The 12,564-nt window shown below is 38.6% G+C and overlaps 7 protein-coding genes and 1 non-coding gene across 8 annotated transcripts; 4 read left to right on the forward strand and 4 right to left on the reverse strand. All coding sequences in view use genetic code 12, as the record gives it.

Annotated features, from left to right (window-relative positions):
• Positions 1 to 26: 26 nt before the first annotated feature.
• Positions 27 to 1,259, forward strand: DEHA2D04114g (DEHA2D04114p; the record flags this gene model as incomplete). Its single annotated transcript, XM_458646.1, has 1 exon — positions 27 to 1,259. One exon carries the CDS (start codon positions 27 to 29, stop codon positions 1,257 to 1,259), a length of 1,233 nt encoding a protein of 410 aa, XP_458646.2.
• A 99-nt stretch (positions 1,260 to 1,358) lies between these two features.
• On the reverse strand, positions 1,359 to 1,769 carry DEHA2D04136g (DEHA2D04136p; the record flags this gene model as incomplete). Its single annotated transcript, XM_458647.2, has 1 exon — positions 1,359 to 1,769. The coding sequence occupies one exon, from the start codon at positions 1,767 to 1,769 to the stop codon at positions 1,359 to 1,361; it is 411 nt and encodes a 136-aa protein (XP_458647.2).
• A 418-nt stretch (positions 1,770 to 2,187) lies between these two features.
• On the reverse strand, positions 2,188 to 3,180 carry DEHA2D04158g (DEHA2D04158p; the record flags this gene model as incomplete). Its single annotated transcript, XM_458648.1, has 1 exon — positions 2,188 to 3,180. The coding sequence occupies one exon, from the start codon at positions 3,178 to 3,180 to the stop codon at positions 2,188 to 2,190; it is 993 nt and encodes a 330-aa protein (XP_458648.2).
• A 946-nt stretch (positions 3,181 to 4,126) lies between these two features.
• On the forward strand, positions 4,127 to 4,751 carry DEHA2D04180g (DEHA2D04180p; the record flags this gene model as incomplete). The annotated part of the gene is made up of 2 exons (XM_458649.1): positions 4,127 to 4,169; positions 4,300 to 4,751. The coding sequence occupies 2 exons, from the start codon at positions 4,127 to 4,129 to the stop codon at positions 4,749 to 4,751; spliced, it is 495 nt and encodes a 164-aa protein (XP_458649.1).
• Positions 4,752 to 5,022: 271 nt separating this feature from the next.
• DEHA2D04202g (DEHA2D04202p) lies at positions 5,023 to 6,569 on the forward strand (the record flags this gene model as incomplete). Its single annotated transcript, XM_458650.2, has 2 exons — positions 5,023 to 5,032; positions 5,089 to 6,569. The coding sequence occupies 2 exons, from the start codon at positions 5,023 to 5,025 to the stop codon at positions 6,567 to 6,569; spliced, it is 1,491 nt and encodes a 496-aa protein (XP_458650.2).
• A 239-nt stretch (positions 6,570 to 6,808) lies between these two features.
• Positions 6,809 to 6,890, reverse strand: DEHA2D04224r. The gene has a single exon. It is a non-coding gene; the product is annotated as a tRNA-Leu (tRNA).
• A 155-nt stretch (positions 6,891 to 7,045) lies between these two features.
• Positions 7,046 to 8,656, reverse strand: DEHA2D04246g (DEHA2D04246p; the record flags this gene model as incomplete). Its single annotated transcript, XM_458651.1, has 1 exon — positions 7,046 to 8,656. One exon carries the CDS (start codon positions 8,654 to 8,656, stop codon positions 7,046 to 7,048), a length of 1,611 nt encoding a protein of 536 aa, XP_458651.1.
• A 1,280-nt stretch (positions 8,657 to 9,936) lies between these two features.
• Positions 9,937 to 12,471, forward strand: DEHA2D04268g (DEHA2D04268p; the record flags this gene model as incomplete). The annotated part of the gene is made up of 1 exon (XM_458652.1): positions 9,937 to 12,471. One exon carries the CDS (start codon positions 9,937 to 9,939, stop codon positions 12,469 to 12,471), a length of 2,535 nt encoding a protein of 844 aa, XP_458652.2.
• Positions 12,472 to 12,564: the final 93 nt, after the last annotated feature.

Genomic DNA, 12,564 nt, shown 5'->3' on the forward strand with positions numbered 1-12,564 from the left:
AGTTGATAACACTCTTTTCTACAAATATGAAGTTAACTATTTTATTAACTAGTTTTATTGCCGTGGGTACGGCATTCCCCCTCGCTAACTGGAAATGGAGTGATTTTCAAACTTTAGAAGCAAACGAACCCAGATTAATCAAGTTGGGTCCGGAAGAATACCAATTGGTTACTGAATCTAAGAAGTTAGAATACAAAAGACTGAATACCAAGTTCATTGATGTTACTAATCAGATTCCTATCGATGAAGCCATCAAGAATGGAATGATTGAGCTGTCTTCTGTTGATCGTTGGACGAGGGCTTTGACATTAGGCACTGAGCAATTGAAGCAATTGAATAAACCGGTTCCAGACTATAAGTACCCAACTACATTTGAGCACACGAAAGAGATCAAAAATATTTACGAACGTATAGACACTGACTTAATGCATGAAAAATTAACTACATTTACTTCATTCTTCACCAGGTATTACAAATCGTCGACAGGGTTTGAAAGTGCCAAATGGTTGAAAAAGGAAATATTAAGCATTGTTGAACCTGTGAAGGACAGTGGTGTGGGTGTAAAGGAAGTCAAGCATGATGGATGGGACCAATTTTCGATCATAGTTAGTATACCAGGAGAAAATAGTGAGAAGGTTGTGATTGGATCGCATCAAGACTCGATAAATTTATTGTTCCCCAGTTTATTAAAAGCCCCTGGTGCTGATGATAACGGTTCAGGCACAGTTACTTGTTTGGAGTCGTTGAGATTGATTGCTGGTGGATTGGTCAATGGCTTTAAGCCAAAAAATACCCTTGAGTTTCATTTCTATTCTGCAGAAGAAGGTGGTTTGCTTGGGTCGATTGACGTTTTCCATGAATACTCTAAAAACAAGGAAATCGTTATCGGAATGCTTCAACAAGATATGACTGGGTACACTTCCAAGACAATTGACGCTGGTGTTGAACCACATTTCGGGTTGATTACGGACTACACATCGGTAGGACTTAATGATTTCATCAAGCTCATCATTAGCGAATATTGTGATATTCCTTATCACGAAACTGCCTGTGGATACGCCTGTTCAGATCACTCATCTGCCATTGAAAATGGGTATCCTGCAAGCTTTATTATCGAAAGCGAATTCAAATTAAGTAACAACTATATCCACTCTGTCATGGATACGATTGATAGACTAGATTGGGACCATATCAAGGAGCATGTCAAGTTAACGGTTGCATTTGCTTATGAATTGAGTATGGCTGACATAAAAGTTTGAAAGGTCCGCTAGTGAGATGAGCTGAGCCGTACAAGGGTCTGCCACTGCGCTTCTTCTACAGTATTTTATCAAACAATACATATATTATTATTTATATATCTACTCTTCAGACTCTTCTTCGGTCTTCTTGGCAAATCTAACAACATCGTAACTGATTTGCTTCAATGAAGTAACAGTATGCTTATGCTCACCATTTTCATCACTGAGTTGTCTTTGTCTGACGTCGCATTCGACATATAATTGCATTCCCGGCTTCAAATAGTTGTTAAAAAAACTGATGTGACGTTCGTTGAACACAGAAATGTTATACCAGTCTGTACTCTTTCCGTCGCTTTCATTAGGGTTGAATCTGTTGACTGCCAACGAATAATTGATAAATTGCAATCCGTCTTTGGTTTCTCTGCTCGAAACACTTCCAACAGTACCTAAAAGGTTCATTTTCGCAAATGCGCTTCTCGAGGCCGACGAAGAAAAACTACGAGCCTGGCTCTGAATCATTGATCTCAACATATTGATAGAATAGGGTATTCTGGGTATATTTATTACTGTTTATTTCTGCCTTTAATACGTTATTTGTTTAGTCCATTAATCAATTAGCCAGCGCGTTTGGATTGAGTTCACGTGCTACGTCAACCTAAGTCTACTGATAACCCAGAGAACAATATTATTCATTAAATATATAAGAAAGAAGTAAAAAGCCTGTATTCAAAACAAATCTAGATGTAGCCGAGTCATACCTTTATAACCATCAAACTTCACCTAGAAATACAAGTCGTAAACATCATTAAAGCATCAGAAAGTTCAGAAACCCCAGATATCGTAGAAAGGTGAAGATTGCACACATGCCAGACATTACACACCTTCTACATGTCACCAAAGAGCAGCGAAAGCAGCAGATAGGATTAGTAAGAGGAGAACGGCAGAGGAGTCACAATTCGTTCCAAGAGCCACCGCAAAGGATCAATGAGGACGCAGAAGTGGTGTCTGAAATTGGACGCTTCGTGTTAGCTACGTGCATCATATGGGAGTTCCTCATGTGAGTTTCGATAATAGAGTCCAAGAAAGATTGGGTGTTGGTCTCCTTGAGCAAGGATGAATATTTCTGGAGCTCTGTTTTTAGCGTTCCAAACGATGGTTGCTCCACTGCATTTGTCGACGAATGCGCAAGCTTGTACAATATATGGTTGATTATATATGGCAAGTACGACTGGTTGTTCAGAGCCTCGAGCGACAGCTTCAAGTTCTTCTCGACGTTCCTGAAATTTATGTACTCTTGCTCGGATAACTTAGCGAACACGTCGTCGCCGTAAAACGGTCTTTTCGTGCATTCGGTGTCCGCGGGACCTAACTGCAGACTAAGGTCCTCATCCAAGTCCCACGAAGCCGTATTATCGTCGACCATTTCGTCTAGGTTATTATTTCGCCACTTGTTAATGCGCCTGTGCAACTCCGATCCCGGGGTTTCAAATAAGCGACTTTGGCGATCTCTCGTCACGGCTGCTGGATGGCCAGCACCTCCAATCCGGCCCCTGATTCCTCCCAGTTCACTACCCGCAAGGTGGTCTATCAATGAGTCACTTTCAGACTGCAGGCCCGTCCTACGTCGTTCGGTCGTCTCAGAATTGGCACCTTGCTGCTCCATGTCCAGCCGCGACCATTCATTTGAAGAAAAAGATTCTTCCTGGGTCTCCTGTAAGACTGAAATAGACCTTTCTAAAGAGTCAGCATCCGTGTCAGTATGTGTGTTATTGGTGAGCGAGAGAATATCCGATTCATTTGCAATAGGGGCCTGCAACGATGGACTAAACAACACCCACAGTGATTGCGAATCTGATAGTATCGAACTACTCTCTTGTATGGGACTGTTATTCAACGAAATCCGCTTGGGATATTCTACTTGATAATTGTGATTAAACGCCATCTTAGTTTTCTTAATCTAATAACTCCTCCGAAACTGATATCCTTATCACTCTTGTAGGACCTTATCTCTTACTTGTGGCTCAATCTCTAGACAGATGACTAAATACTCGGGACGTGCGACCCACAAATCTACAGAGTTACACAAAATCGAGTTCAGAGGTTCCCCTGTTTCGTCGACCGACATATAAGGAACTCCATTACATGCACCAAAAAAGGCGTATCCTACGAAACCAGAAGTACAACTTCCGGTATGTTGTCGTGAGATTATATAATAATATGTCTAGTGCCCTCCACCAAAATTGACAGGTGCTGTCAAAAAAATCTCTGGCCATTGACGGTCAGCCGCTGACCTTAACATAATCGTCTGGTGGATGCCATCGCTCAGGAATGTGTGGAATTAACCGTTTCTGCGCTTGTTAGTACTAGTTCGATCTAAATCGACAGCATAATTGTGAATCAGATAGGGGTGAAAGACTATTTGATGGTATTTTTATCTTCATATATATCAGTTGAACTATGCAATTAATATTTTCATCATCATTTCACTGCTGCATTGTCGGAATGTTAGAAATACATACTTGAAAACAACTTGAGCTAATAAAAAGATTTCTTCCTTCTAGACAGAAAATTTTTTTTGTTCACTATTTATGTTCCAGCAGATGGGCACGAGCTTACAACTGGTAGTGTGTTTACCGTCTGTCACCATCGCCGGAAATCGCACTGGCTTTGTGGGCTCAATTTTAACCGCTTATTGTCGGTTAATTATCTCTGATTGTCGCAGGCTCACTGGGGGTTGTCACTGGGGGGCTTTGAACATTTGCTGACATTTTTGTTCACGTGACCGGACGAAACATCGGGCATAATGTGAGCGTATATATATGAACCTGGTATGGGACAATTTTTCAGTCCAAAAACGAATACATTTAGAAAACTACAACGAATATAAGATGGCTGTTAAAGGATTAGGAAAAGTGGACCAACAATATGATGGTATGTGTCAAGAGAAAATGATAGTTGTCTTTTCGCGGTGGCAATTGTTAAATGAAGGCTGCATTCTGGGGACGTTAATGGACTTTGATGCGGCCGATAAGACTAGAAAGTCGTACTAACGGATATATAGGATCCAAATTACGTATTGGTATTCTCCATGCCAGATGGAACAAAAAGATTATCGACTCATTGGTTGAAGGTGCCGTCAAGAAATTGCAAGAATTCAATGTGAAGCCAGAAAATATCGTAGTCGAATCGGTTCCAGGATCATTCGAATTGCCATACGGAACAAAATTATTCTTCGATAAGCAAGAAAGATTGGGAGAACCTTTAGATGCTGTTATCCCTATCGGTGTGTTGATTAAGGGTTCTACCATGCACTTCGAGTACATCTGTGACTCTGTCACCCACCAATTGATGAAGTTGAACTTCGAATTGAACAGACCTGTCATCTTTGGTGTTTTAACTTGTTTGACCGATGAGCAAGCCGAAGCTAGAGCTGGTTTAATCGAAGGTAAAATGCACAATCATGGTGAAGACTGGGGTGCTGCTGCTGTCGAAATGTGTACCAAGTTTGATTAGGATATTTCTTTATGCTGCTTGAAAAACTTGAACTTCTACATATGTTGTTAATTAGCTCAATAAAACTTTCTAAACACTACGTTCTACTCTCTTTTACTCTCTTATGGCCCTCTCACATCCATTCTTCTAGGGCCTATCTAGAATGTTCACCTCTTTGGGGCCGCTCCGTAAATGTCACGTGATTTACACTGCTGGCAGGATCGTCGAAAAGAAGACGTCGATTCTTCACTAATAACACTATTAAGTTAGAAAGCCATATTAACAATCAAATATGAGTGGATGTATGTATTTATGATGAAATATGGTATAATATAACTCGCTTACTAACAATTATAAGTTCGCCTCCTTGATTTTGTTGAATTCTTCTTGCCAATCTTGCCAGAGATTGAATTACCAGTGGAAAATATTAGTATAGATGAAAAAATAATCTACACAGTTGCAGGTGGTATTATTTTCCTTCTTTCACAATTGCCAATTTATGGGTTGGTCAGTGATGCATACTTGAAGATTAATGATCCATTCTACTTTCAAAGAACTATCTTTGCCATGGAAAAGGGTACTTTGTTAGAATTGGGATTGTTACCTGTCTTGACTTCAGCATTCATTTGGCAATTAAGTGCTGGTTTCAGATTTATTAATGTTAATTTAAACTTGAGATCTGACAGAGAGTTATATCAGAGTGGTCAAAAATTAACTAGTTTTATCTTTGCTATTGTTTACGGTGCTGGGTACATCTTTTCTGGTTACTACAATAACGTTATCAAAGGTTACAACCCATTCAATGGTGACTCCGTACCAGTAACAACCTTAGTTTTAATTTTCTTACAAATTGTGACTATGTCATTCGTCACTACCTTGATGGTTGAAATTTTTGATAAGGGTTACTGTTTTGGCAGTGGTGTCTTATGTTTCGTTGCCTTGCAAGTTGCTACTAATTTAATTAGAGACGTTGTTGGTTTAGAATTAGTTTCATTACCAAACTCAAACAAATTTGAAAGCTATGGTGCTGCAATGAATTTCATCAAGAATTTCAGAATCAACTTTAAATCCTTGAATTATAATGTCTTAAATTCTTTCACAAGGTCTCAATTACCTAACTTGAGCCAATTCTACATTGTCTTAGTTACCGTTCTTGTTCTTATCGGTGTCCAAAATTATAGAATCGAACTTCCAATTAGATCTACCAAAGTCAGAGGCATGAACAATGTTTACCCAATTAGATTATTCTACACTGGTGCTTTACCAATATTGTTTGCTTTCACTGTTTTAACTAACTTGCAAGTATTCGGATACTTCACTTCTACATTATTGAACAATTACTCTCAGTTGGCTGCTTCTATTATCGGTACTTGGTCTTTAGATACTAAATCATTTAATTTGAACTTAACCTCTGGGATCTTATACTTCTTAACTCCATCCAAATCGTTAGCTCAATCCTTATTGTCTCCAATTAGATCAGTTACTTATGGGTTAGCTATTATTACATTGTCAACATGGTTTGCTTATAGATGGAGCAGAATTTCCGGTTCTTCTCCTAAAGATATTTCCAAGCAATTTAAAGAACAGGGTATTTCAATTTCTGGTAAAAGAGATATTTCAATCACTAAGGAATTATCAAGAGTAATCCCAGTTGCCTCTGTTAGTGGTGCGTTTGTCTTGGCTGCGCTCGCTATCGCCGGTGAATTACTTGGTGGATTAGGTAAGGGTGTCGCTGCGATTATTGGTGTCTGTGGTGCCTTCGGTATATTAGAAGAATTCATGATGGAGTATCAACAAGCAGGTGGTAACTCACAATTGACAAATGTTTTCCGTAAATAAGCCATCTGAACACTATCGCAAAATATCTACGTTCAGAACCTGTGATAGAAATTACATATCTTTAATTACCCCAATCGAATTTTTGAGAGGTATGCACTTATTATTTCTATAGATGAAATAGTTGATAATTTTAATATAATGATTTATTTTATTAGATTTACAGATTGTAATATTCTTAACTTCACGTACTTCTATGTGCTTGGCTAAATAGCAAAGACATTGAAAAAAATAAAAAATAATGACTCCGACGAGGTTCGAACTCGTGCATCTTTACGATAGTAGAACTTGAGTCTACCGCCTTAACCACTCGGCCACAGAGCCATTTCTTATAAGGTGAAGTAATGTGGATCTTTATATGGTGTTATAATTAAATATCATAAATCAAAAGTATAATGCCATCTTGTACAAATTTCAGATTAAAGTATTACAATATATTAGAGTATTACAATATATTATTTATTAAAATGAAATGAAAACTATTTTATATCTAAACATACGTCTGGGAATTCTTCCTCATCGTCATTTCCTCTACCACCAGCGAAGTTATCTCTACAAGCCCAGCCCTTTACAGGGAACCACCAATAGATCAAAGTCCACAAAAGATAAATAACAATGACAACCGAAACGTAATTCATAGTGCCTGCCGTGACCGGCATGAACGAAGGAAATGAAAAAAATACTAACGCAAAAAGAGTCCAAAAACAGGTCACAATATTAGCAAATAATCCAAGAGGACCCAACCAGAAAGGACCATGCTTGATATTGTTACGTCCTCGAAATAATAAGCATAAAGTTGGGACTATATAACTCAATAATAAGAATATAATACACCCCACGACCATCGAGTTAAATGCTGCATCGGAAACCAAATATAAACATCCTAAGATTGCAACCCAGAAAGATGAAAACAAATGGGCATTTAATGGAATACCTGCCTTCGGGTCGACGATCGATAAATACTTTGAAAATGGTAAACCATTATCTCTACTAAAAGACCAACATAATCTTGCTTGCCATGTGTGGGATGAAATAGTACATCCGCATGCAGTCAATAAAATCAAAGTACCCAAACAAATAGCGCCTGCTCTATTGCCCAAAGCTTGGTAGTAAATGTCATAAATTGGTACACCAGTGCTCGAATTTAAAATCTCGTCTAAATTATGAATTGAAAAAAACATGGCAATAGAATAACAGAAGGCAGTACAAAACCCAATGGTGACAGTACCCATAATTGCAATTGGAATATCTCTTGCTGGGTTGAACACTTCCTCGGCCAAATGAGTTGCAGAATCCAAACAACTAAACGACCAGTTAGGATTGATCAAACCGACTATAAATGCAATACCTGAACTAGACCAACCAGTATTGTTTTCAAATTCAGTGAAGACAAAGCTTGCTGGTTGATAATTGCCTCTCGAACAGACCAAGACTGTCACTGTAATTACGACAAATGAAAATAAGGATGTGTATAATGCCCCATTAGCAATATATGGCAAGTATCTACCGTGGCAATTGAAAAGAATCAAAAATAAGTTCACAAGCTGATAAATAACAAATAATTGCCACTTCTTAATGACGTGGTCTGGGTGCATCATCACCCAGAAGGCCATGATTTCATTAGCAATACTCAATGCCATCGATGCACTTGTAAATAACGATCCAGCCCAAGCAAATGAGCCACACAAGTATGCTAAAATACTAGAGTACTTCTTTGGCGACAAAACCCTTGTCCATACGTACTGTCCCCCAGCAGATGGAATTGCAGAAGACATTTCAGATAACGTTATACCAATACAATATGAGATAAATGCAATAATAATAATTCCGTACACAATTAACATAGGACCTCCAGATTGTATACCTGTGACCAAAGATGCAGAAATACCAAACCACGAGTTAGTCAACCCAAATCCTATACCCAAGATTGACCAAACTGAGAAAGTTCTCTTCAATTCACCCTGATTGAGAGATCTAGTCGAGGAAGAATCGACATTTTCCCATTTCTGGTTTGTAAGAGTACTTCCTGCCAAGCCTAAATCCTTCTGATCTACACTCTCTATAGACGTAACCTTTTCAGTGGTATCCATGGTGCTGATATGTTGAAGAATTAGTGAAGGAAATTTTTCAATCGTATCTCTTTATGGGATTCGCTAATTAGCTTTTTTTTACGGATTATTTTTTTTTTTTCACGGATTATTTTTTACGTTTGCGGTATTTGCACGATCAAAAAAATTTCTTTGCAATCGCCTATGGGGTGCATAACTGGGTCAAGCAGTTCAAGCCTTAGGCAATTTAGTCCTAGATATACTCAGAAGCCTCAGTAGCTGAAGCCGTCTATTCTTTGACCTTTTTTTCCGTCAAAAACCTTTTTAATTGGGTAGCTACATGTCTTCTGCTAGTGAAAACTATCAAATACCTTCTCACGCGATAAGAAACTTTATTTATTGGTTTGCCCCGGACAAGCCCGGATGCAATTTGGAAGGATAATAGTAATAATTTGTAGAGTTATGGATAGCCTGTCCGTCAGCTAATGTCCTAGGAAGATGAAATGTTACACTATGCTCTTGTATAATTATGGTATTCGAGATACATGGAATGCGGGGCATCATGTGAGAGCCGAATGCCAGATAGATTTGGGTTATTTGGGCTATTGAATACGATATATGCCATGCTGTTATCTTCACATGATTCTGCTATTAGGTTTATTATATAATCTGAAAAACGGTGATCAAATGGATCGATGATGGTTTTATATGGCGAAGATGGCATTTGTGAGACACTGGAAAAAATGGCTGCGATCTTTTATCTTTAGTCAAAACCTGAACATCTTTCAGAGCATATTTTCTGGCAGCTGTGGGTCGTGTTAAAATGGGACGCAACTTCTAGAATTGGTAATTCTTAACAATTAGTTGTAGTATGGACCCTTGACTTGTGTGCCGGCTTCGTTGCAATTGGTAGATAATGTCTACATCCTCCCATATTTCGTTTTAAATGTTTCGAATCAAGTATGTGATGTATATCCCCTTAACTTCTGTGTATATCTACAACTCTTCTTTCCAAGTATAAGCGTCAACACACATTGCCATCATCGTCCCATATTTTATGTATTTACATATCTCACGCTATATCAATTGTAATAACTCTCTGAAAAGCCAGAATTATGTAATACATTAGCCTGTTGACATCCGACTTGTCAAATATAGCGACCTGTGACTACCTATGACGGTATGTAGATTCTTGTCCAAGTCCTACGGAATAATCCGTCGTGCGCATGTGATCAAATATTTGATGTGAATTGATTTCCCCTACCCTTTTTCCAACGAATTTACTTCGATTATATTTGGTACAGAGGCAACTAGGATTAGAAATGCAATACGTTGGTAAAGTCGGAGGTTACGTTTATAACCAATGGAATGCACTCAATCCGGCAACTTTGCTGGGTGCCATTGATATTATAGTGGTAGAACAGCCGGACGGTTCCTTACACTGCTCACCATGGCATATTAGATTTGGGAAGTTCCAGATCATCAGGCCACTGCAAAAAAAGATTGATTTGTATGTCAATGATATCAAAACTGATTTACCAATGAAGCTAGGTGACGGTGGGGAAGCATGCTTCGTGTTCGAGACAGCAGATCACAATATGGTCTCTAAATCAGTATTGACGTCTCCTGTAATTTCGCCTTCGAGCTCAGCTGAAGGTTCGCCACTAGGTTCTCCAAAGGAGGGTTCGCCAAGCTCCTCTACCTTTGACTTGAATCATGGCGAACCGGAAGCTTTGGACTTGAATGAACATAGTAACGAGCCAAACGATGATGATATCGAAAATAAGATAAAGCTTACGGATTCAAATTCTCCTGTTACGATATCACCATCCAAGAGTCCTACCCCAAATTCCAGTTTGCATCTGAAAATCACTTTTGAAAAAGCTAGAAAAATTACTCAGCAATTAAATATTCCTTCCAAAATTGACATCAATGGGGATATGGTGTTGGATATGGACGGTTATAAACCCAACTCACAAAAAAATATAGATGTCTCCGATGAATATTTCAAAAAGATTTTTCTCCAGGAATTAATGGACTTAACTAATAGTAATAAAGACGGAAAAAATTCTGATCAGGAATATAATTTCTTAGATCAAATTGTTAGCAAAGATGGAGATGGCAATATTAGAATTTTGAATAATAATGCAACTGAAGATGAAATTAACCTTGCGGATGATCTCACGAATCATGAAGGCTTAGTACGAGTTTCCAGTAATGAGGAAAGTCCTTTAGATACTACTACCAATGAAGAAAATAGACAACATGGTGATAAGACATATTTCAAGACTTTGAGATTAACTTCAGAGCAATTACAAAAGATGAATTTACACTACGGGGAGAATAAAATAAAGTTTAAATTGAACCAGGCAAATTCACAAATCGAATCTAACTTATACTTATGGAAATCTACCACCCCGATAGTTATATCGGATATAGATGGTACCATTACCAAATCTGATGCATTAGGCCATGTTTTAAACTTGATTGGCAGAGATTGGACCCATCCAGGTGTAGCTAATTTATTTCAAGATATCAAATCTAATGGCTACAATATCATCTACTTAACTGCAAGATCAGTGGGCCAGGCTGACTCCACTAGACAATATTTAAAGGGTATAGTTCAAGATGGGAATATAAAGCTTCCGCACGGACCAGTTATTTTAAGTCCTGATCGGACTATGGCTGCATTAAAAAGAGAAGTTATCTTGAAGAAACCTGAGGTGTTCAAAATGTCATGTTTAAACGACATCAAGAGTTTATATTTCAGCGCTAACGATTTATCCCATGATGACGATGTTACACCCTTCTATGCGGGATTTGGGAATAAAATCACCGATGCCATAAGTTATAGGTCAGTCAAAATCCCATCACATAGAATTTTTACAATTAATCCCAATGGAGAAGTTCATATGGAATTATTGGAATTAGCAGGTTATAAGTCATCCTATATGTATATTGGGGAGTTGGTTGACCATTTCTTCCCACCAATCAAAGCAGTGAATACTTTGAATGCATACTGGAATGCCAATCAATTCAATCAATACATCAACAACACAAAAGAGTCTTCGCCTCCTGGATCTCCAGGGGCTAGAAGCATTGACAATTTCGAGGGAGATTCGATGTTGGCCATCAAAACTGACGAAAAATACAACGATGTGAACTACTGGAGGGAACCATTGGCTAATTTAAGTGATTTGAGCGACCTGGACGTCGAGGGCGATGACGATCTCGTCAATGAATCAAAATCAAAATCACCTAAATCACCAACGTTACTCTCCATACGTGGAGCAGATAATGATACGGCTACGCCTACCGAAGTTGAAAGACCAACCTCCGCTTCATCCTTCACGTCTCCATTGAAGAACTTCATGTTTAACCACCACGAAAACTCGTCAACCCCTACTACTCTGTCGTCGAATCTGGCGCGTAATCCTGATGACACGGCAATCACAAACGATAGTGACTATACCAACGACTACGACGATGATGACGATGACGATGACTATACCGATGATGGCTACGATGATGAAGACGACTACGAAGATGACTATGATGACGATGAAGAAGGTCCTAACGATGGTGCCGAAGATGTGGACGGTCTAGAGGATGAAGAGCTTGATGATGAGGACTTAGATCATGACCTCAGACATGGATTCGAGCATGCTAATGATTCTCCTTCGCCTGTCAGTCCAAAATTATCTCCTGTTCCACCTATCCTCGATCCTTTGACGAAATCGAAGTCTAATAATGGATCACATAATGTATCAAATAATGACGCTAAGAATGATGGTAATGAAGAGTCTAATAGCCAATTCGTTAAAGCTAGTGATTTAATGAATAAGTTATCTTTGTAAATACGATTTTCTACTATGTCAAAAATTAGACGCGCTAAACCTAGCCTCGCCTCCACGTGTAGACTTAACTAACGATCGATTAATGCATAGGCA

Source organism: Debaryomyces hansenii (assembly GCF_000006445.2).
Source record: "Debaryomyces hansenii CBS767 chromosome A complete sequence".
Lineage (NCBI taxonomy): Eukaryota > Fungi > Ascomycota > Pichiomycetes > Serinales > Debaryomycetaceae > Debaryomyces > Debaryomyces hansenii.